Source organism: Strongylocentrotus purpuratus, unplaced genomic scaffold, assembly GCF_000002235.5.
Source record: "Strongylocentrotus purpuratus isolate Spur 01 unplaced genomic scaffold, Spur_5.0 spur5_scaffold_1, whole genome shotgun sequence".
Classification (NCBI taxonomy): domain Eukaryota; kingdom Metazoa; phylum Echinodermata; class Echinoidea; order Camarodonta; family Strongylocentrotidae; genus Strongylocentrotus; species Strongylocentrotus purpuratus.
In genome coordinates this window covers 41,419,456-41,444,286 of record NW_022145594.1, presented here as the reverse complement: position 1 = coordinate 41,444,286, position 24,831 = coordinate 41,419,456, and the positions used below count along the sequence as shown (strand labels likewise).

General features: G+C 37.9%; 1 protein-coding gene across 5 annotated transcripts in view; it reads right to left on the bottom strand.

Annotated features, from left to right (window-relative positions):
- Positions 1-24,831, bottom strand: part of ets1 (ets homolog) — a 51,827-nt gene that overhangs the window by 5,762 nt on the left and 21,234 nt on the right. For 3 of the 5 annotated variants that reach the window (XM_030976923.1, XM_030976919.1, XM_003730426.3), the window contains 5 exons: positions 17,050-17,166; positions 15,349-15,549; positions 13,962-14,180; positions 9,625-9,921; positions 5,097-5,303 (listed from right to left, as the gene is read on the bottom strand). In XM_030976923.1, coding sequence (XP_030832783.1) covers positions 5,097-5,303; positions 9,625-9,921; positions 13,962-14,180; positions 15,349-15,549; positions 17,050-17,166 — 1,041 coding nt within the window. 5 annotated transcript variants of the gene reach the window in all.

The following is a 24,831-nucleotide window of genomic DNA, read 5'->3' as shown; positions in this document are numbered from 1 at the left end:
AAAGCACCGTTACAGCAAATCGTGTCTGTGCTTCACGGTGTGTCATTAAAGCCTGTCTGCTCTAGTTTGGCCAGGAGGGATTAGACCTCTATGCGTCGTCACCGATAGGTGGTTATCTTATCAAATCAGCTCTCAGTTAACATAAGAAAAAGGAGATCATGGGGGATCAACGGGTACCGCTTAGGCATTGTTTACTGTATAGAGGGCGCAAGTAGCTACAGGTAGAAATGCAGTCCTGCTTTAAAGGAGGTGATATTGTCCGTGTACATTTAGATCCAAAAGGGCATTAGCTCTGTGTAAAATATATTTGTTTGTGTCCTCCTGGCTCCAAACCGATGATATTAATGTATTAGTTACAGATTTATAAGTTGCAAAGTAATATGTAAGTATGAAAGAGTAAGATTGGAAAGAAAGGAGGAAGGGATCGAGGGAGGTAGGGAGGGAGGGGAGAGAGAATGGGGAAAATAAATTGAAGAAATACAGAAGAGAAGGGGGGGCTGTGCAGATAAAGAGAGAAAGAAAGAGAGAGAGAGAGATAGAGAGAGAGAGAGGGAGAGAAATGAGACAGACATACATGCAGAAAAACAACAGTAGAATAAAAAGGGAGACAACCACTAAACAAGATCAGAGCAATGGAACTAATAGAACCACCCATGCAAGAACAGAATGAAAGAAATAGTATGAAAGAAATAGTAACAAAAACGACCCTCCCCTAAACAAACTTCTCTCACACCACTGAGTAAAGACAATGCTACGCTCGTATCTCTCCGAGGGCTCACAGCTCGCAGCATAGATGCATACACGAAGAAGAGACAAACTGAGTAATTACCCCTTGTGTTCTGCTCAAACTTTAGCCCAATAAATTGGCTACGTTTTGTGCGTACCCTTTGAGGCATGCCTGAGCTAGAGACAGAGCTAGAGACAAATATCTCCATGAAAAACACCCTGACCTCGCCTTGACTGAAACCACAACGGCCACAATTTCAAAGAGAGGGGTAAACAAACTCTCACAAGCTCTCACGGGGGAATTTTAGCGCCCTATGTTGGAGGCTTTCTCTGTACAGAACCAGAAGGGCCTTAACTCTATGTTAAAGCATTTGAATTAACGCCCTTCTGGCTCCAAACAAGATATATTCAATGTGCTATACTTGCGAGTTATAGAAATGAATTATAAACATGAGTGGAAAAATGAATATCATCATGAAAGCATAAACAATGGTGTTACATTGGACAGAATTGCAATACACATTAGCTCACATGCAGAAATTAATCATGAAATGAATGGCACTGAATGCATGTAAATGTTGCTCTGACACTGTGCACAGTTGAGCATAACTGTTAGGTTACACTTATATCTAATATTTCAGCTTATTAATAAAGCATTCTTTTTTTAGACTCCAAGTATACAGTAGGAAATAGCATGACCCCTAAAATGCTAATCTCTTATCATTGAAAGTAAGTCCTTTCGCTGACACTTTGCGAAGCTAAACTGGACAGAAGTGATAGGTTGATTGATAGACATCTTGAAAGCCACTTCTGAAGTTTCTGAAGTGAAGTGACAGTATAAGTGGTAGTTTCAAAAGCTTCCCTTTTCACTTGGTCTAATATAGAACTGGCAGATTCAGGAAGGGGAGGGGAGGGGGACGAGCCCCTGCCCCGCTTTTGAAGCATTATTTGCATACCCATGTATGTACAACAAAACCCCAAAATTTAACACAAAAATCTGCCTAAATAGTTGATGTACCTTTTCCTGTTTGCTTGTCTGAGAATTCTGATTTGTGCCCCCTAATTTAGAAGAAAAAGTCCTTGATGCATATGCCTCTGATTAAAAAAAACTTTATGCAAAGTTAAAAGTAGATTTAGTAGAAATAGTATTGATGACAAAATGGTGGATTGTAAATCGGTATTTTAAAAAAAGCACTACTGTGAACTACATATCTTGAAAAGAGTGAATTTTAATGAAAGAATTAATTCATTGAATGTCCATATCTATATAGGTTTTGTAGTATATTTTCCTTTTTAAGCACCATTTGAACATTTTAATTTAATCAAGTCAATAGTATTGTTGGTTACTTTCTAGAAACGTTTCCAAACAAGTTACGATGAAATAATAAATCTGGGGCAATCATAACCTTTTAGTCACCAGTCCCTAAAGTTGTTCCTGTGAAAAAAATGAAATTGTACGGACGTACAAGTATATGTAAGATCTAACTCTGTCTATTGTTAGTGAGCAACTACAAGTAATTTTAATGTACTGTATAGGTGATATGAATCATATCCTTTTTCAAATGAAAACAAGAGTGTTTTGTGGTTTTCTTTATAGTACGACCAACCATTTAGACTTGATCATAATTTTCTGGTCTTGCTGATGAGTTTGAGTACAATATACATTCAAAATGCATATTCAATTATACAATAATTTATTATCAAGCACTATAGAAATCCAATTTAATCTATCATTCAATAGTATTATTTACAGTGTACATATGAAGTCCTGGTAATTCGATAGGCATGCAGATGATATTGTAATGATATTGATCCTACAAATTTGATGTGTTTGAAAAGAAGTTTTCTACTTAAATGTTTTTTTTTTTTTTTGGGGGGGGGGGGGGGGGGGTTGTTCGATCATATGGCCGAAACCTATTTCCTGCTTTTATAATGTACCTGTATTTTTGTCATTTATGTAGTTGATATACATAGGATGAGAAATGTATTCAATTTTTGTATTACTTTCATTAAAACACAAAACATTAACTGTTATAAAAAAATGTGTTCTACCAATTTGCCAATGCAAGTGGAAAATTAAAGTCTGCATAACAAATTAACCTTTGGCCCAAAACCACTGGATGGGGAAAACCAAGGTCCATACTGCACTATTTCTGATCGAACCAGGCTTATCAAAACTTCAACAAGACTGTGGTTGATATTTCTATGAAAGTAGGTTCGAATGGAAGGCATTGCTTCCTATCAACAATTGTTCATATTCACTCACGTATTTAATGAGTGTTGAATAGAAAGACTCATCACCACCTAAAAACATATGAATGGGTCTAAAGGGGATATCCTACACAAGTGTTCAATGCATTATCTCTACCTTGCAATGTTCATGAAAGGAAGTGTTGGGTATCACACAACGGAAATTTACATGGAATTAACTTTGAAATATCATTAGCAGGTCTCGCCTCTGAAAACCAAGAGAACCTTCCTGCTCATTAATGGATCTTTATTCTGAAATGTGATCCGGTATGGACTTGTAAGTCTCATTTCTTCAACTGATACGTAGCATATGCTCCCATTTGCTCATGCCATTGATACTTAAGACATTTTAAAAGTTATGCTCTTTACTTATGGTGCCCGTGTGTTTAGGGAGATGTACAGTGATCAACTAAATTATCCATACCCCTTGCAAATTGGAAATGTTCTGTTTTTCAAAACTCAGGAATGAAAGGTGAACTGGTTTAAATAGGGCCTTTGTATCATACTTTAAATGTAAGCGTATATATGTCACATTCCTATGTTTTTCACATACTAATATATAACTTGGTAAAGGTATGAATAAATTTAGTTGTCAACTGTATGAGGGTGCTATATCAGGCAAGATACACTGCCAGACAAACTTCTTGTCTTCTCTCCAGATAAATTAACCCTCCCAACCTAAAAAAGAGACCACTGAAAGACACATGAATGCTATGGGCTGGGATCACGGCTGTGCTTTAAACGATGGTGGCTCTAAAGTGTTAATTAGTCTCAAATGCAATTAATAGGGAACGAGTGTGAATAAAGTAGTGACGCCCATGGCTAATCAATTCCTCGCGTTTATCAACAACAAAAATGCACATCATGCGCACACAAAACCACAGAAGTTTTTCCAGGAATAGATGGTGGCACCCTGTTCATGACGTTGACCCACATTTTTGTTCCTCTCTCTCTCTCCCTTTTAAAGTGGAAAGTCCATCCTGATATCAAATTGGTTTTAACAGAAGCAGACAAATAAGAGAAACAGTTCAGTGAAAGTTTGAGCAAATATTCTGATTCTCATATAAATAAAAAATAATTATGAATTTATGAAAACACATATCTTTCCTATGTTTAATCAGATTTTGCTTTCGGTAAACATTCATTGACCTGTTCCTCTCATTTCTGCTTTATTACAACAAACTCGATATCAATGTTATCTTCCCCTTTAACGGTGAAAGCAACAACTGTTTATGGCAATGTCACGTTTGCAGGTAGAAAACTCTGTTTCGCTTTGACATCCTGCCAGGACCAATTAGGAGTCTGGTGTGCCAAAGGTTTGTTGTGTTAAGCCAGGGACAAATATTCAGTGATCTCTGATTCCTTTGGCAACATTTTTTCATGTCACATTGTACCTCTCCTATCCTAACACAACTGGACAAGTCACCACACCCTATATATCTGGGCCCCGCTTCATAGAACTTGTTAACAATAACAAGTGCTGGAATACTATGCAAATTTGCTCTCAGCCAATCAAATGCCACAATTTCAGGAGCTTATAACAGATGTTGTAACTTGTTAAACAATAACAAGTGCTGGTATACTATGCAAATTTGCTCTCAGCCAATCATATGCCACAATTTCAGTAGCTTATAACAGTTATTGTAACTTGTTATTGTAACAAGTTTTATGAAATCGGGCCATAGAAAGTGAATCCTGCAAGCCACACAGTCAGTTTGTAGCCAAAAAGGTGTCCACTAGTATTGTTTCATCCAGATTTAAAGCCCTTCTGTCCCCAACGAGACGACATTTCTATCTCCTGCATGAAGGAAGTTTCTAGATATAACCGACGTATCAAAATAGCTTTTATCCGTTTGGAGCTAGAAGGGAGGTAACTCATATACAGGTGTACATGTACTTTTAACATCAACCATTCTTGGACATTCATGGGTTAGTGTAAAGCAATGTTGGCTCTCATGTTGGAGTGCTTTCGTGACTCGAGAATAAAGAAGCGCTACAACTGGAGACAAGTAGTTTGGGACTTGGTACCCTCCCCCCCCCCCCCCCCCCGAAAAAAACCTCAATGTGTAGTGCTTCCATTCCACCCTTCCCTGAAAATGGTACAATCCTAAGTCTCTTACCGGAATACCCAGCTAGTACAGCTGCAGGGATAACAGGGTTCGAGACCACTTCGCCTGCGAGGGGTGAATCGGACCGCGACGCCCCTCCGATACTCCCTAAATCGGAGCTTGTGCAGCTGTCGGACAGGGAGCGCGGGACCTGTTGGTAGGGGGCGGGGCCGGACGGGGCATGCCCTTCATAAGATTCATAGGATGTGAACTGGTTGCCTACATGAGAAAAGAAAAGAAATAAAAACGAGGAGCAGGCATGATTAATGTAGGTGTGGTTAAGAGTGGGAGGGGGGGGTGGAGGTTGGGGTGGGGGAGGTAAAATGCACACAACACAAATGCAAGAAATAATAAAGCAGTAATACTAAATGAAGAAAATACCAATGATCTAATTTTGAGTTAAAATTAACTCTAAAACCTTACAACTCAATTTGAAGCAAAGTAAAAAGGAAGCAAAGGAGAAGCCATAGGTTATTTTTCTAGAGAACATGTTTAATAGGCAAACTACTGACAATCCTAGAACAGATCCAATCTAATATTGTTGTTTTGTTGTCCAGCAATCTAGCAACTGCTATAAAATTGTTTTGAAACCATATGAAAGTAGAGACACTACACTGGAGGGGGACGAGTCATTGGGTCTAAATAGGTACTAATCACGAAAAGGTTAAGAGGGGGCGATGACGGACACGCCGATGGAGGCACCGATCGGTGGGACTACATGTATATCTCCTGACTGTGTCAATGCTTCCTACTGCGCCTTACGCAGAGGATCCAGAGGCATCGGGTCTATCTACGGCAGCTTGACGGGGGATGAGCTATTTTTGGTACCTTGCCAACGACTCAACCTCACTTTATTTCACTCTTTTCCTCCATTAAAGATACGAGTCGAGTTCCGGTCATGTGACTGAATCGTGAATGAAACTGTCTGGAAGGTATTGGGAAAGGCTGCTTAAGTAGCACACACACAAACAATTAAATCTATTTTCAAGTATTTGAATCATCAAATGGATAACAAATTGACTAATCTGGCTGAAAATCAGGCAAAGTGAAAAAAACTCTGGACATGGATATGGATATTTGGGACTACAAGTACAAACACAAGTGGCATGACAGTTTGGTTCAAAGTTTTGAAAATTTTCTAGTAACACTGGGAATATGAGAGTTTCCATCAAGAGCAACGCCAACTCTTTTTATTGCTGAGAACTACAATATTCTTACACATGGGCATAAAAAGTCTGAAAATGCTTGCAAAGTATTTGTCAGCAATTACCAAAATTTGACCCCCTCTTTAAAGACGGTAATCGCGTTGGAGCGTCAGACAGACGTAGTGTTTATGTTCACGTCGAAGGTCACACAGACTTAAATTTAGAACACAGGAAATGCGGCTACTTTCCGCTTTTTGTACTCTGCACCAGGCACTGGTAGTTGCTGTACTGTGCATCGTGCTAGCCCCATGTATGTGCCAACTAGAAGACCTACTCAAAACAAAAGGTCCATGCGACACCCCAAATTACACATACATGTGCTCTCAACATGACTAAATGTATTTTTGTTTCAATGTAAGCACATTTGGTTTGGTCAAATTCCTGTACGTTTCCTCTTTTGTATTTTCCTTACGAATTGGGAAGACAAATATTAAAAAGTGCTATCTTTTTACAAGTCTACACTTTTACTTCTAATTTTGTATACATAACCATGTACCTGGTAATGCAGAGTCTTTCCATTCACTCCATTTGTTCCTATCAAATGCATGAATTTTAACAATGAAAGATAATTTCAAAGGTTTGCTGATTTGAGAGCTACAAGTGTAACCCAAATCATTCAGCTTTTTTCAAAAATTTAGTTTTATCGTTATAAAATTGAAGAAAGCGTTTAAGGAATTTTTATGAATGACGCTGAAGCAGGAGATGACTCACAAATCTTGTCTCAGCCATCTTCCAAGTATTTTGAGAGCCAAAAGATGGATGGACATTTTGGGAGAGGAAAAAACAGGAAGAGATGGGCAGAGATCCCATGGGTCTTTACCCGATTCAGGGCTGGTGATGGAAATGGCAGTCAACTAGAAATAACTAAGGACCTATAACCGATCCTTGGGGGATTCCCAATGTGCACTTTGACATTATTACACAAGGACCAACAGATCAGTGGAGGATACCCACTAAGGACGTGTGTTTGTGTGTGTTTTGAGGGGGGGGGGGGGTACATTATTGAAGATCATCAACACCAAACAAAAACAAGGACATTGTACTGATCCTAGGGGAATTTTCAATGTGAATGAGGATGTTGGGCAGAGGGGGAGAAAGGCAAACCTTCATGAACTAGAAACGAGGACTTGACAATTCTCTTTTCATTTAGAGTGGAGGTGGGGGAAGGATAGACAAGTGGGACACTTTAAAATTGTTGTTAAAAACAAGCTTTGTCCACAGATGACCATATTATGGTATAAGCTTGGGGTTGTTTGCATAATATTCTGTAACATCTATCTTACATGATTGCTTCGTTACTTGTTTTGAGAGTCTTCGTTTTCATCTTTAATATCCTACCTGACATCAGTCATCAAAACTACTGGCTCTGCAGTGGCAAGGTAATGAAGCCAGTGATTGATTTTCATTATCTTTCAATTATTTTGATTAATTCTATTAACTTGGAAGTTAGGTTCATTAAAAAGCAAACACAGTTTGGTTACGATTTATCTGGAAGTTGTTCCACTAACTTTTTTGCCGGAAGTGACAGGCAGTGCCATGTTATTAAGCGGAGGAAATGCACTCTCCATGCAATGAATGGGTTATGTCATGCTATACACTAACAGGATCTCATTGATCTTATGTGGAAGTAGCTTCCGGACGATATCCCTCTCAACATACAACCGTCCTATTGCACTTACACACGCTAGGGCACGTACCACTGGCACTTTGTAATCATACCGTATAGTTGGCTAGTCATACCCTTGAGCTAATAGTAATGGAAGTTGCATATAGCAGCAGGCAGTCAGGCAGTCTGGCAATGCAAGCTGGAGAATTCAATTTCAGAAAAAAACGAAACCAGGAAAAGGCAAACCGATCGGCAGGAAGCCTGCCACAGCAAACGCCTTGCACGTCACTTCCTGGTCGGCTTCCATATAAGGGCACAACTTGTTGCTGAATGAATGAAACTGACATTGCTAACTCATCACTTAACCCTTGTTTTTCCCCCTTCCTAGCCTTTCTGTCGAGTTCATGAACGACTAAGCTCTCAAGATTGCTTTGAAAACCATTACGACGCGCACAGATTTAGCTTTCGCTCCGACCTTCTCTCGCCTTGTTTTTGCTGCATTTGTGGAACTTTCTTCCGTGGGTTCCAGGGAAAGGAACTCGTTAATTAAGGAATGGAAGTCTGTTGATGGCGCACTATTTATAGCAGTGTCAGGGCTTAGCATGGCTAGCGCAATTTAGTGGAATGGATTTGGGTTCTAATTTCGGGGGGATTTTCGGGGTGCATTCTGGACCATGTGGGTAAAGCCGTGTCCAATAAACAAGAGATGACACACACCCACGATGTCAGTGAGCACCAAAGCCATTTTAGGGTCTTAGCTACACGTTCTATCTACCAACAAACAGATGACTAACTACAATTACAGGTATCCAACAAGTATATACCCTTTAGTTAACTTTAACTCAAACACACTACTTGTAGATATCTCAAAACTAGTCTTCTCTTAATGATAGACTTTTCATGCTCTCCATTATAGCATAACAGATAAAACTGAGGGAATCGATGCTCTCTGCAACTAAATTCTAAGTTGTAGTTCAACCCAACTCAAACATGCTTGCTTCATGACCTTTTGCATAGAATCCTTCAGTTGTAATTGTGTATTATTAGTTCGATCTGTGGCTTTTCCACAAAACAGAAATTTTTTTGTAGGCCTTTACCTTTTGCCGTGTTAATATAATGAATACAAGAGGGCATGGGTGAGTATAAATGAACCTCTCATCAAGGAAACCTGCAACTGGTACAGCATCGAGGCTTTATACTCTTTGTGTCAATGACAATTTTCAAGAAATCATAATGATGTCAAGATTATTGATAAATATCGTCACTTTTAAATGACAAATTCATATACATGCATATGAGTGTCTTTACTAAAAGCTCTTTATGTCAGTCAACATGAACATGCCTCTTTTCTTTGTCCACAAATACTTTAGAAATGACATCTCAACAACCAGGACTGGGAATTCAAGGTATCTCTTTAATTCAGGTAGCTGCCCAAAGTTGGTTGGGTACCCTAAAATGATACAACAAAAAGCATCCACTAGATTTACTATTTTTGTTAGATCTAACCGTTCTATAAACATGCTTAAATTTGACCATTTATAGCACCCAAGTACCTTAAAATATACGTCCATTCCTTGGTTAATATTGGAGTTTCTCATTAATATATTTTTTCATCCATATTAGGCCATGTTCACTGCTATTACCATGCCTCTCTAAGTAAAAAACAGGGGTATTCTTGTGTGCCTTTCTACCGGGCATATATTAAACGCATTCAAGGTGCAAGACTTACCTTTATATGTACTGTGTCCGTTGTTGAAGTATGGCATTGGAGGGTCGTAAATGTGAGGGTTGTTGTAGATCTCTGGCGTCGGTGTCTCCAGGAAATGCTGGTTGGAGTTTGGTGAGGATTCGAGGCTGTAGTAGTCCGAGCTGCTACCGGTATCCTCCTGCTTGATATTCAGGATGTCTTCAGCATTGAATTCGTTGAGGGTCTGCAGGGACTCTGAAACCTGGTACATGCCGTCGCTGAAGCCGCTGCACTGGGGCGCCGAGACGGGTACGGCTTGTGGTTGATCTACAGAGAAACCTGAGCGAGGGAGTCAAGTGATGATCCAATGATTCAAATGATTTTATTTCTCATTCAAAACATAATACAATGAATATATTACAAAAATATGCAATGAAACAACAAATATAATAGAAAAAGCAAGAGAAAAGAGGAACTGTTAGTTCCTCAGATACAGTGTTTTCAAATGTTTCAACAGACATGGATCTTTGATGCTGCTGCTGGAAAAGCATTGGATTTCAAAGGCAATCTTTTCTTCTCAAAGATGAAATATTCTACCAATGAGCTTGTGAGACGAACAGGGACAGCCTGGTTTTGGACTGCAGGAAGAAGTGAGAGATGAAATATAAGCATATGGCATCTCCAAATATATCCACAAAACAAACAATATACAAGTCTTGTTCTTGGAAAATCGTTGATTTTCATAAGCAATCTTTTCTGTTGAAGAATTACATGCAATCCCGGCAGCGATAAAACCAGTTCCACTGATCAACATCAGTCACAAAGACAAGAAGATAATCTGCAGAAAAGCTAGAGTGCAGAAGAAAGTAAGCAAAGTGTCTCTAAATATAACCAAAGACACTAAAGGGATTCTTGTTGTTCATGGAAAAACTGCGCTGAAGGAAACATCTTTGCATAAGAACTACACAAACATCCGGATTAATCTAACATGAACTCGATACACACATCCTAAATGTTATGTGTCCATTAGAAGAAGTAAAAAAAATCTGGTAGAGATGTATGCAGAGATCCAGATACAATTTGCAGAATGTCACAAAGATGTTTTTATTTGGAATGAAAATGCAATTTGCTTGTCTAGGAATATGCCCACGCCATACGCCCTAATTACCTTGAAACCTTACCAAAGAAACCCAATCAACACACTACGCACGAATCAAGAGCTACTAATCATTCAAGAAGGATGTACAGATATAGGTAAACTTCCAGAGACCCTTTTTTATCAAAATAAAGACGAAGCCAATGCACGGAGGATGGACTTCCTTTCACTCAAAACAAAAAATAACATACCATAGTATCTGTGAGCAGGATGCATCACTGCCATTTGTTGAGCGAACGGAAGAGACATAAGGAGCGATTACTAACGAAGTCCGGTTGTATGCTGGAAGTAATCGTGCCACGGGCGTAGAGAAGAGTTTGGAAACTGACAGAAGATAGCTCCAAAAGGTGTGGTATCCCAAGGTTTGTCACGGGCAAGGAGTGTACTAAAAGATGGGTCCCAGATTGCTGAAGATAATTCCACAAGGTATGGTCGATGCCCCGAACTTCACTGATCACCATGAATACAGAACCTGGTATCTCATAATATCACAAATGAGGGAACTGTTATCTTCCCAGAAAACCAAAGGTGGATGTCGTCCAGTGAACTGCCACGGAAGTTCTATCCAACCGTCATTGAAATGGGATGAACTACCAAACACCCAACGCACCAGGCCTATATGTTACAAGCAACACACTAGAACATGGCAATGGAAAGATATAGGCTTAGATTCTGGGTAACCCAACGCCACATCACGATCGCACCACCACTGAGATAAGTTAGAAAAAAAGTCACACACACGTACACAACACCTATTGTTTTACCCATCTACATAATCCATTTTTTTTATATAGTTCCTCGTCTTTCGTGGTAAAACTAAGGAAAAGGGCTGAGCGGGGATCCACAGACGGCTAAAGGAATCTTTGGGTGAAATTAATCCCACTATCAACCAAACCCACTCTTTCCTGTTCAACATCCCAAACTCCACCAGGCCTTTTTTTTCTTTCTTTCCTTCTTCTCTCCTAAAAATGTTTACTAGAACAATTCTGACGTTCAGGAACTCCACTTCCTCTTGAAAGTCAATGGTATTGACTTCTTCTTTGGAAGGTGTTTACCAAAAGGGAAATACAACTCCTTTTCGTGTAACAAAAATTCAATCGCCCATTGGCCCGTTTGGCTTTCCGAATCAATATTTTTGTTTTTCTGCCTTCCTGCCGTGTTCTTAAAGTGGGTTATGAACTAGGTAAGAGGGTGAAACCTGTGTCCGACAAGCAATTAGAGTCTGTTGAACCTTTACTTCACCTGTTAAAGGCACGGGCTAAGGGTATTACTGTTGAAACTCAGTGGAAATGCGGATTTAGACTCCCAATGGCTTAGGTATTGTTTAACAATGTTAAATCTGAGATTCATTGCCCTACATGTTAACAATGTCTGTGATATGGTGTAATATTAAAGCCCTAAAAAAATGATCACAAAGTGCCTTAAAAAAGGTAAAAATCTTTGAGTGACCGGTTTTACCATACTCATTTTGCCAAATAGACTGTAGTGTTATGCAAACCTGTTAGGAAAACGACGCAAAATTTGATTTTGATTTTCAGTCATAAATATCTTGATAATCAAAGTAGACTAGATGCAGCAACTTATTAAAACATAAGAGCAAATCCCTGAATAAGTTGTATGTATACAGTGCATTGTGCACATAAATCCCATCATTAAATAAAATGAAACAATGAATATTCTGCATATTGGTGGGCAACACCAATGAAGTCTTATCTCTTTCATCAAGGAAAATCTTTCAAATAGGGATTTTATTTCCTGGTAAACACCTCCTGTGAGTGCTGTAGGTATCAGTAATCCTTATTCAAACAAGGAAGTGTCTAGTGCCCCCTGTGCTGTCTCCCCCCTCCCCCTCACACACCCTCATTCCACACTTACTTGTGCCCTTGCATGACTATGTTTCTAACAAAATGTATAGTCATGTTCAACTACAATTGAAAGTCACAATGTATGTGTAGTTGCATACAACAATTTGAAGTTGACACACGTACAATACAGTGGCTCTTTTTAATAGTACATAAATATAGTGATAACAACTAAATTATGCGTTTACCAAGTTTTGTAATTTGTTAAGTATGTGAACATTTTGTTGTTTCCTGAGAATATGACATATCAAAGCTTACATCTATAAGTATTTATTTGCAAATTATACTTTTGAGTTGTTTGAATCTTTTAATTAGATTCTGTTCAGGGATCATGATTAGCAACTTTTCAAAATTTTAGGGTAGAAGTATTTACAAAATGGGATAAGTAAAACCGAGACTTCAAATTGAATAAATTTACCAATGAAATCATTCTAGAATACACATTAACAAATAATTTGATGAATATCAGCTGAAAGTATACACAAAGTTTTTAAATACAACTCACAATCTGCAAAAAACCTTGGAAAAAATCTTGCGAGACTGCATAATGCGCTCACCCACTCAGTAAGAAGTTAATGCTGTTTGGGTAACACAAGAATGACTTGATACGGGTCCATCTTCGACATGACAGGAAGAGCCAATTAAGACGTTTTGACTCGCAAAGAAACGCTATCGCCTATCTTTCAGAAGCAAAGTATGCCATTTCATACTGGTGTTATTGAAGAGGAGACACGAGAAGAACGTGTAATCTACCCATCGTCTGTATAGAGTATCGTCTGTTGAGTGCCAGAACGGCGTTCCTCCATACTTCTATACAGAGTTAACACCCTTCTGGCTTGGCTCTCAACAGACATACAGTCAACATCGTGCGATAAACCAGAGCTCTTAAGACAAGGACAATTTTTGTACTTGTTTGTGATGACATTAACTACATTTTTTTTTAGAGGAACCCTACATTATAAAAGATAGATTCTAGGAAGAACATTTGGGCAAATGTGCAGCTTGCCCAAAACAAATCAATGGGCGAATTTATGAGTCACAGAGCATCAAAATCGCTTGAGCAAAGATATTACAAAAAACAAGAGACAGAAACAATTGAATGAATTTGATTGGAAGCTAACACTAATACTATGTATGATAACACTGACAAGATTGTTCTAAAAATTGCTCTTCAAACATATGATCCATGCAAACAAGTATTAGAAAAATATATATATATATATATATTTACAACTTACAAGCATTTACTGTACAAGAAAATATGTAATTATAAGTGGCAGGGCCCCCAAGTATAACAGTATTTTAACTAATGATGGGGCTACCCTGTTGAAATAAAACTAAATAAATAAATAAAAACATACCTTGTGCTAAGAAGTCATCTAATCTGGGCATACACGATGTTGTGTTGAGATAGCCAGAGCTGACGTTCTCCAGTTTGATGGACTGTAACGAAGAAGAAGATGAGGCTGTCGTTGTGGTTGTCGTGGTAACGGAGACGGGCGGAGATGCAGTAGACGATGAGGAGGATGTGGAGGTGGAGGATGAGGAGGACTGGGCTGGAACGTTGGCTGGATCACATTCTGTAGAAACATTGGAAAGAAGGTAATGATTAGGATTTTTTTGTTTGTATTTGTATGTTTTATTAAATCAAAACTAATTGATTGAATCACTCACTCTGCCTTTAAATCTTGGTTTTCACCAATCTTTAATTTTCCGAGTTATGCCGAGTTATTTCTAAACTACTAAAGTTGCCAGCTATGAATTTTTTTTTCTCCAATTGCATACACGTTTGGATCAATATCCTGAGAAATGGTTTTCAAACTAGTACAAGTTTATGCAGGATAATCTAGGATAGCCATATAATAACAAGAACCAAATAAATACAAATAGAATAAGAAAAATTGAACAAAATCAAGACAGTCTTGGGGGCGGAAATTGCAACATTTGAAAAGATTGGTCTCCGATGCAGAAAAGCAACATTGTTCGAGCATTTATTGGTAGAGAAAAGCCTTAGCAAGAAGTAAAGGAAATCTTAGAATAATTGATTTGAGAAAAAAAATGGGTGTAATATTAGAGTATCCAAGTACAAGTCTACATTACATGCTATAGATATATGACATAGGGAGGAAGCTACTGTGTGGTAGAAGGTGATAAGAGCACTGTAAACTAGTATAACATTAAGAAGGGAAATCTATATACATATATATATATATATATATATATATAGACAAAATGATAGATCTTGGAAGGAAGAAAGAGATTCTAGGGTAAGATTTGATACAGAAAGAGAACAAAAACAATAAGAGGTGTGATAGAGAGAGGGGAGAAGTAAAGAGGGAGAGAGAGAGAGAGAGAGAGAGAGAAAGAGGGGGGGGGGTGGGGAGTGTATTTTGGTTAAGGATAAAAAGAAAAGCTCAGAGAGAGAGAGAGAGAAAAGCCAACAACAACAAGAGACAGACATATGCATAAACAGATGGAAAGCAGAGAGATATAGAAAATGAGACAATACAGGAAGCTAGCCAGAACAAGGGAAGAATGACAGAGGGAAAAAAAGAGAGGCAAGGAGATATTGGAAGAGACAACAGAAAAAAAGATTAATAACAAAAAAGCTAGTGATGAACAGAGACTGACACACATCTATATGGCTAGACAGTCAGATGCAAACAAGAGACTACGCGAGACCCAAACACAACCCACAAACCATCCCTTTCGAAACAACAAACCTCCCCGGACGACGGAGACCCTCACCTTTACGGAGCATGTCGATGTGCTCCCAGAGGATGTCGCCCATGAAAGGGGGCGCCCTACTCAGGAAGTCTGTCTTCGGGAGGGTGCAGAGGTCGCGGCCGCTGATTCGGAAGTTGTTGATGGACACTCCCTCTAGACTGAACTCCTTGATGGACCAGTGCACCCAGGCTACAACCTGACATTCGGACCATCGAGACGGATCTATCAAAATAATAAAAAATAATTAAATCTTTGGTAAAGGTGAATAATAATAATCACATTTGTAGAGCACTTTAAGAGAAGTTTGAGTTCTTGGAAGAGGAGAAATATAGTTTGTGAGCATTATCATTGTAATATGCGAGTGTGGAAGAATATCAGATAAAAAATGTTCCCTGAAAAGCATGGCCCTTCAAATGCCTTGATATTCTAAATATGGCATGTAACATAACAACATTAATATTGGGACAGATTTTTACGCAACATGTTCGTGTAGTCCCATATACACCTTTCTGTGTACAGTGCTTGTAACTTTACCAAGACTTGGCCAATTTTTTTATCATTTTGATGATTCCATAACCTGGCAGTACACACCAATACTTATAATTATGCTAGATGATCAACTTTTTCTGATCGATTCCACAACGTTTCTTTCACAATGCAATCGCATGACCAGAACTTAACTTCATCTTTAAAGGGATTGGGTAACTTCGTATCAGATTCTGAAACAAAATCCTGGATTTATCTCATGCTACAATAATTATAAACCTTTAGGTCAGTCAGGAACCCCATGTCTTTTACAAGCTGATCGCCTGTCTGATTATCAAGATATTTATGATTGAAAATCGAAATCAGATTTTGCGTTTTCATAACACTAGTCTATTGGGGAAAACGAGTATGGTAAAGCCGGTCACTCAAAGATTTGTTCTTTTTTTGAGGCACTTCTCACTATGAACATGACTGACAAAGAAAGCGGACAAAATATACAGTTCCTCAAGTAGACAAACGAACATCCCTTCACTGCTATTATGTAAAAAGGTGAATATGCATGTGACACCTGTTCTATACATTTTGACATAATAGCAGTGAAGGGATGTTCCTTTGTCTGCCTGAGGAACTGTATATTTTGTCCGCTTTCTTTGTCAGCCATGTTCATAGTGTCTTGATCGTTTCGAAGTGCAATTTTTTAGGGCTTCAATATTAAACCATATCACAGACACTGATAACACGTAGGGCCATGCATCTCAGATTTAACATGGTTAAACAATGCCTTAATAGGTTTCTAAGTGCTTTACATTCAAATTATTTTTGAGATTTCTTCTTGTTTACATTATTGTGTTTCTTTTAATGGAGGTATCTCGTATTAGCATTGTCTGACGAGAGAGATGGGTCTTTAAGTGTTTTATAACAGGAAACATCATACTACTTTTTTACCAAAGTCTGATGCCATTGTTTTAGTAGTTATACATGTAATCTTGCTCCCTTTTAGAATTTCTGGGGCAAATATTCCATCATATCCTGTACCTATATCTATTTTATCATATTTTTCTTTCTTTACAAATTGATTCCCTTGATTGTAGGCAATCATCGTACATTTTAGAATTCCAAATCTTAATTGCTCCTCTTTACAGTTTCTGCGGCAAATAGCCCAAAGCCTGTCCGTCATCTTTCTCTGTGGACGTTTTCTTCTTTTACCGAAACCCTGACGGTGAAAAATCTCTGTACCTTTTGGGATTCCAAGCCTTTCTTGTTCCTTCTTGAAGCTGCTAAAGCTTTCTCTGAGGCATGCATTCATCAGAGCGTTAGTGCCTGGCGTTGGTGGTGGGACGGCTGGATGGAGATCTGCAAAAAAGAACAACAAATGCAATATTGTTAGACCTTTAATCATAATCAATGTTATATGTTAAACATTCACCTACATTTGCCATTGTCCACACAGGTGAAGTAAATGGATACCTGGTAGGAAGAAATTCCTTGAATGATAGCGGCCGTACGAGTTACGAGGGTAGCTAGACTCGAGCAAAGGTAAAGCGCTATATACATGTAAATGTTACGATCGTTATATTATTAGTAGCATAATTATTATCATTCTAGAGAAACATGGAGAACTACATTTTGAAGATGGGAATGAAAGAAGATTAGCAGAATGCTCAATTTATAAAAGACACAAATGCAGATACTAATGTACATGCAAGAGAAAAGGTGACTTAAATCTTCAATACACTTTCCCAAGAAAATGGTAATAAGAATGCTCGGATTTGTTTGATAAAACTTTTGACGAGATAGGAAACTGTCAACGAAATTGTAGCAGCGCTAGCCAGTGAGTTGAAACAAGGAAATAAATATATTCCTACCAAACCACTTGAATTTGAATTTAAACGATAAAGAAGGATACAGAATATGTCATTCTAAAACTTTCGGTTGCGCATACAGACTGAATCTGATTACATTCATTGTTCTGTAGTTTCAAGGACATTCCACGTAAAAGGGACAAAAATCTAAGAAAGTCACGCACGAATTAACAAAAGTCAACATCGTCTAGAAAGCACATATACATGTTGGTCTCGAAACAATAATCTTATATTGTTTCTAAGGCTAGTCTTTAAATCCCCATTTTACAGTATAGGGATACTCATTTCCTTGCACAAAGTGTTTTTTCTTTCTGTTTTCTGACTTTGTTTTGAGAAAAAACACACAGGGAAATAATGTCAATTCAGTTAGACCTACAGTTTAAGATTAAACAAAATAAAATATGTATTCTTGAATTATATACCCGGAAATAAATATTCATTTGATTATTTTAACTAAATGATTTTTAGAAAGTTTCAAAACTTATAATCATCATCCTTTATTACTATCATGTTTCTTTTGTGGGAGGGGGGGGGGGGGTGCGCTGGCCATAATCTTGAGGGCACAAATATGTTGAAACAGTAACTTTTTAATCGAGTAAGTATGCTGTCCTTTAATATAGGAAGTATTTACTTATACTGTGCTTGCATCCTTGCCCAATATCAAATCGAATTGGCAAATATCTTGGGGCTTCAAGTCCATATAATTGAGTTGTTCAAATACTAGTGTACATTATTTGTTAACTAATTCACAAGTATGCTCAAGTTTTTTTTAGCAAATATAAGCATTCATAATGGAGTGGCAATCTACTAAGAGCAGAGGGAACACCTCAGTCGTGTTGCTAAACAGACAACAAACCAACTCTGTTGGTGAAATCAGAAAAAAATGGGACTTCCCTTTGATATGAACAAAAGATACAACACCCTCCCCCCCCCCCCCCCATCACAAAAGTATGATGAAAAAGATTGGACAATGTTTTTATGTAATATACAATTTACTGTATGCTTGCAATGTAGCCTGCTTCTTATGTAGATGTAAACCAAGTATCTTATTATCTCTTATAAAGCAATGTTAAGTTTTATCATGTTACACAGATGTTAAATAGATTAGTTTCATCATTCACAAATATAAACTTGCCATCATTCACTCCTTATGTTTTAATTTGTATGCAACCAGACCCGAGTGCATGAGAAGTTCATGATGCTAGAAAGGCAGAGGTCTTTAGTGTTGACTCTCTGATGATGACCTTATCTTATTTGGATATACTGGTATCTGTTTCAATATTGCATCGGCAGCTAGATGTATTAACACTGTAAGCAGATATCCACCTCAGGAGTGTGGCTTTCTGAAACACTGGCAGAAAATTTCACTGGTTTTATGCAGTGTAAATGCCCGCTCGAAACATTGGTGAATGATTCCAGTTTTGGTCGCAGAGTAGCGAGAGGTAACGTGTGCACACTACTCACCCCCCTTCCCCCCTTAACAAGAATGAGCGAACATCAATGGTTTCTTACAGGTTTTTCCATAAGTTGTCGATGGCATTAAAAAAACTGATGGTTTTTCAAAAATATGTTTGGGCTGTGTAAATGGGCTTAATTAATGTTCAGTTTTATCATATTACATATGAAACTATGCATGAAAAGTCCAAGATGCATGTAGAGTTTAATAGAGCCCCTTTTTTTTACTCTCTTAAAAAAAAAGAGTGAATTTTCACTCTATTTTCACTTTCTTGGGAGTGACGTCCGTGATCACTCGTTTAGGAGTGAAAATCGATTGATTTTAGAGTGCTCTCTAAGAAGAAAAGAGTGAATGTTCACTCTGTTTTCACTACATTTTCACTCTCAAGAGGAGTGATGTCCGTGATCACTCAATTTTTTTTATAGAGTACTATGAATGTGACCTCATCTTATGTTGATAGTTTTGTTTCCATATTGCATCACCATGTCCATCTTTAATCAGGCAAGAATAATCATAACTGAATAATATCCATCTGATAAGCCTTCTGTACACAAGATATTTTGATAGTGGTTTATAAATACTGATGCAACATGTATTTTTATCGCATATGCTTCAATAACAACTGCATATTGCAACACCATGTCTAACTTCCAACAAGAAAATAACGTCAGCGTTTGATTAATCATAACTATTAATCTGTTTAGCCTTGTTTCGCAAGATGTGTGGATAGTGTTTACTATAGACTTGCATAAACATGTGTACTCAGTAAGCAGCCACATGCTGCAGGCTCGAGCGCAAGAAGGACGTATTAATTAATGCATGGGTAAAAAATAAAGCCACCTCTTTGTTGAGTCATTTCAGACTAGAAGCCAAGCTTTTGTAGATACTTGCTATGCATAGATGGGTTGTATACAAAGGGAAAGACAAGTCAGGTGAAAGACAGAATGATACTGAATGAGAGAGGGAGGGAGAAAGAGAGGGAGAGAGAGAGAGAGAGAGAGGAGAGAGAGAGAGAGAGAGAGAGAGAGAGAGAGAGAGAGAGAGAGAGAGAGAGAGAGGGAGAGAGGGAGAGAGAAAGAGAGAGGGAGAGAGAGAGGGAGAGAGAGGGAGAAAGAGAGGGAGAGAGAGAGAAAAGAGAGAGAGAGAGAAAAGAGAGAGAGAAAAGAGAGGGAGAGAGAGAAAAAAAAAAGACAGAAGGGGAAAGAAGGGGGAAGAAGGGGGAAAGGGGGAGGGGGGGGGGGAGAAAGAAATAAGAAACTAATATACAATAAATAGCAAATATTGTTGGAATCATGATCATAAACAGAAATGAGATAGAAATGTGATATCAAATGAAAAACAATGATAGGAAAGAGAAGAGAAATGGAGATAACATTGGGAGAAAAAAAGTACATTCATGAGTTTGCCCAACTTTTTTAACAGCTGTTGGATGTATCTCCTTGGACAAGGAATCGTGTTAACCAATCTGATTTAGATCGTGTTGGTCATGTCTTGGGCCTAAGTGTTTCTAGAGAGGGAAACTTGAACAGCTGCAGTTCACAACCACAACTAAAAAGTACAATAACTTCATATGAAAAGGGAGAACACATACTGTATGCAGAGTCAAATCATAGGTCTTACAAATGATGTCTTGAAGTTTGACATGCAGTGTTGTACGATACATAAGCCATACTTAATCTACACCTCCCTCTCAGACAACTTCTGAATATCTTCGTTTTACAAAAACCACATCTTGGCAACTTAATCATAAAATATTTAGGGGATAATGATTAATTTGTTTTCATGCTGAACTTTCCAGGTTGTGTACATTGAACTCTTACATGTAGATGACATCAGCAAAAAACAATGTTGTTCAACATGTTAATTTTATTTGATCATTTGGAAAATGTGGAAGGATGCTTGTGAAGCAAATACTTTCATAACAATATTTTGTAAAATGCATAATTACAGAGACAGAGACAGAAACAGAGAAACAGAGAGAAACAGAGAGAGACAGAAAGAGAGGGAGAGACAGAAACAGAGAGAGAGAGACAGAGAGAGAGAAAGAAAGACAGACTGAGAGAAAGAGAGAGAGAGAGAGACAGAGAGACAGAGACTGTTGTGTTGTTGTGCTCAGTGACGCCTTAAACCACACCTTCCTCCAGCGCCATGGCAACAATGCTCCATCTGGACTCCGTCTTTGACCAGAATGAACTCTAGGTCATTGCCCTTTTGTTTGAAGAGCTAGCAACACAGACCCTAAGCCCAAATCATGGGGCGTGACACCCAATCCCTCTCAGGGCTTTGAAATACCTAGGCTATATATCTAGACCCTCTGGAACATCCTTTGCTCTGCCAATGCTCAAGATTTCTGGTATGAACCTATTAGGAACCTCAATGTATTGAAACTAATGTTGTGAAAAATCAAACGTGCAAAGATTAAGAAATGTGGGGGGGGGGGGGGGGGTTGTGACTACAAAGATGACAATAAATGAGAAAGAAAATGATGTTGATGAAGATGATGAGGAGAAGAACATGAAATAAACACAAGATGAATGACGATAAGAAAGAGAAAGGGAGAAGTAAGAAAGAAAGGGAGAAAAAGAAAGACAATAAACAGATAAAGTAAATATATTAAAGAGAAGAGAGTATATAACAAATTTTGTCAGAAGATTTTCTTCTGGTCAAACCATGGTCTATATTCATAGACTACTCACATCCAGATATATGTACAAAATGCTGCTACTATTTCTATTGTGTTCTGTGTGAGGACTCTATTGATATTGTTTTCTTCTTTAGTTGTCTTTCCTAGGTTAATTTCCTCCAGTGTTGCTGGTCATGAAGTGGAACAGGGCAACTTAACCGCAAGAAAGGAAAATTGTGGGGGAGGGGGAGGATAGAGATAAGTGAGAGATAAGGAGTATATTGAATCTACAGTAAGCAGGTTTTTGTTTGCCACTGATGAAGTATACTCATTTTAAATATCTATCAAATCGATTCCTACTAACAACTTGTTTGACCAATTTTTCCCCTTTTATTGACAAACCCCATTTTCACATGTACATGTACCTGCACAGAACACTTTCTACACTACATTTGTTAAGGTTAATCTACATGTATACTTATTCAAAAAATAGCTAAAATTTAAATATGGCACATAATAAATTCTAATTAACATAGTATACCATACTGGGCCCTGACTCCACACTAACATTTTTGTTGAAGGGTCTAAAAGAACTTGGTTTCAACTTTCAAACCCCTGTAATTGTTTTTTATATTCATGGTCCTGATTTTTATTGTATTTAATTTTTTTTTTTTTGGGGGGGGGGGGAGCAAGTGTCTTTGATTATTAAAAATCAGCTTTTGTTTTCTTCAAGAAAAGATTACTCTATAGAGTATGTATTTTAGAATATAACATTATTTTATGGTTACAATTAAGGAATCTGTGGAGTAGTGAAAAAAAATGACCTTTAAAATTGATTTTTGTTTATAGAAAGCTCTTTTCAAGAAGCTTTAATTGTCATAACTGCTGTGCCACTATTAACGTCATGGCAAGCAATTATTACTCTTCAGTTAGAGGGGTAATTTATATCGCCATTGAGAGGGGTAACCTTTACCCATTGAGGGAGGTCACCCTAACCAGAGGGCTATGAAATATTAACCGCAATCCGGAAAGGGTTGCAACAAAACACGCTTTTCAAAAAGTAGATTGATGATCTGGTGTAAACAATGATTTTGTAGCAGCCAGTAAACAGTATTGATTATACATACTCATAAAACCTGGGATGGATATCGAAGCTTGTCTGCAGGCGAGTTTGTTGGGTTATCTCCGATAATCGCTACACACTAGAACTAATTAGGATCAAATGGACTGTTTGTTTCTTGCTCAAAACTATAGGTGTGAACATGTACATGTAGCTGCCTCACCCCAATTGCTTCCTCGCACAAAATGTATCAACTTGAAAGAACTTTTTGAAGTATCAAACTGATCTGAAATCTTTCCAAAAAATAAATGAGTACAAAAACAAAATGATTTGAACCACTGAAAAGAAAATCTTAATTTTAATTTGAGATGCTGGGATGAGAATCAGATGGAGCTAATGATGGGATGTAATTAAACTCATCATGCCTCTATACCCCTTGTTCAGACAACCAGAATTCCTCGTACAGCTATACGATATTACCCCTTCTGATCTGAATGTTGTACAATGAAACGTATTGTGAAACGTATTGTGACACGTATGTCTGAACACTGTACCATACAAAAATCATACATAATTATGCTCCTCTCGGAGCTCTCCCCATCTTTTCTAGTTTTGTCTCTATTTGTGAAAATTTCCCTCTTTATACTCTGCTACCCAAGCTGACCCGATTTGGAGGCTTCAAATTATCTCCTTTTTATTCTCGACCAAAGGAACTACGAGTTTGATTGATTACTATCTTCTAATTGGGACGTGGCCTATTCCAAGTGCCAATCATTTCCTTTCAACCAGCCCCGGTACAGTTGCTCAAGTTAATAACTCCTCGTCTTTGTTCACTAAAACCACAATGATTTATATTGAATTTGTTGATTCAAAAAGTCGGCAATTCGTCATCTAGGGTGTACACAACAGGAGTTTCGTGTAGCCTACAAGTCTATAAACAACTCTTGCTAACACCTTAAATACTTAATAGATACATGTACTTGCATATTTCAAGTTAAGTCAAAATTAGTCATTAATATGCTGTTTTATTTTCAAGTATGGATTGGTTATGATCTATAATATAAAGTTGTATCATTTGGTTCTCTTATGAAGCAGGCCTTTTGTGGCACTCAATGGGACTACCCTGCTTATTGAAAGAAACCATAATAAATAAACACATGTATAAATTAATTTTTTCTCCATGTTTTCATAATAAATAGCAGGGTATATCGCATAAAATTTAATTTGTATGCTGCTCAGTAGGGGTAACTTCCAATTCCTGGAATAGCCAAGTATTACACCTACATGTACATGTATACAGAGTGAATACTTCATAAAATTAAGGGGGTCTGAACAAGAAGGCAGGGGGTGGGGAGGGGGAAGGGGATATGGGGAAGGGGATGTGGGGAAGGAGATATGGGGAGGGGGAAGGGAATACGGGGAGGGAGAGTTTTTCTTGCATTAGTGCTTTCAAACCGCTTACTTTCTCCCATGACAGTGACTTGACAAGAGCGACGATGATTGAAGTGAGACAAATATCCTTGGCAGTTTGACAACGACACAAAAGGACAGGCTATTTTTCTTACTACTCAATGACTCAGCAATGACTTTTTAATCAGGTAGCCTTAATAATAAACCCTGAATGAAGTAAAGGTAAAACTAAGAACATGAGAGAAAAGATGGAAAAAACAAGTAAAGCCTCAAGGTGAATAAGATTTAAATAAAAAAAACAGGCAACACACAAGCGGAAAAAGATATCTTGTGAAAACCAAACGTTCAGTTTATTTTACAGACATGACCACTTTGTCCATATATTAACGGGGGGGGGGGGGGGAGATCTTTGTGTTTAACAGTATGTACATCATTTGGTGCTTAATTCATACATGATGTATATAATGACTAGTATATAATACAAACACATGCATTTGTACCCTCTAATGCCTGAAGTGCAGTGTGACTTTTAAATCCCAATTAACGATGGATAAACATGGCTCCTGTACTGTAAATCAATCCATCACATTTTCGCTCTACTTTAAAC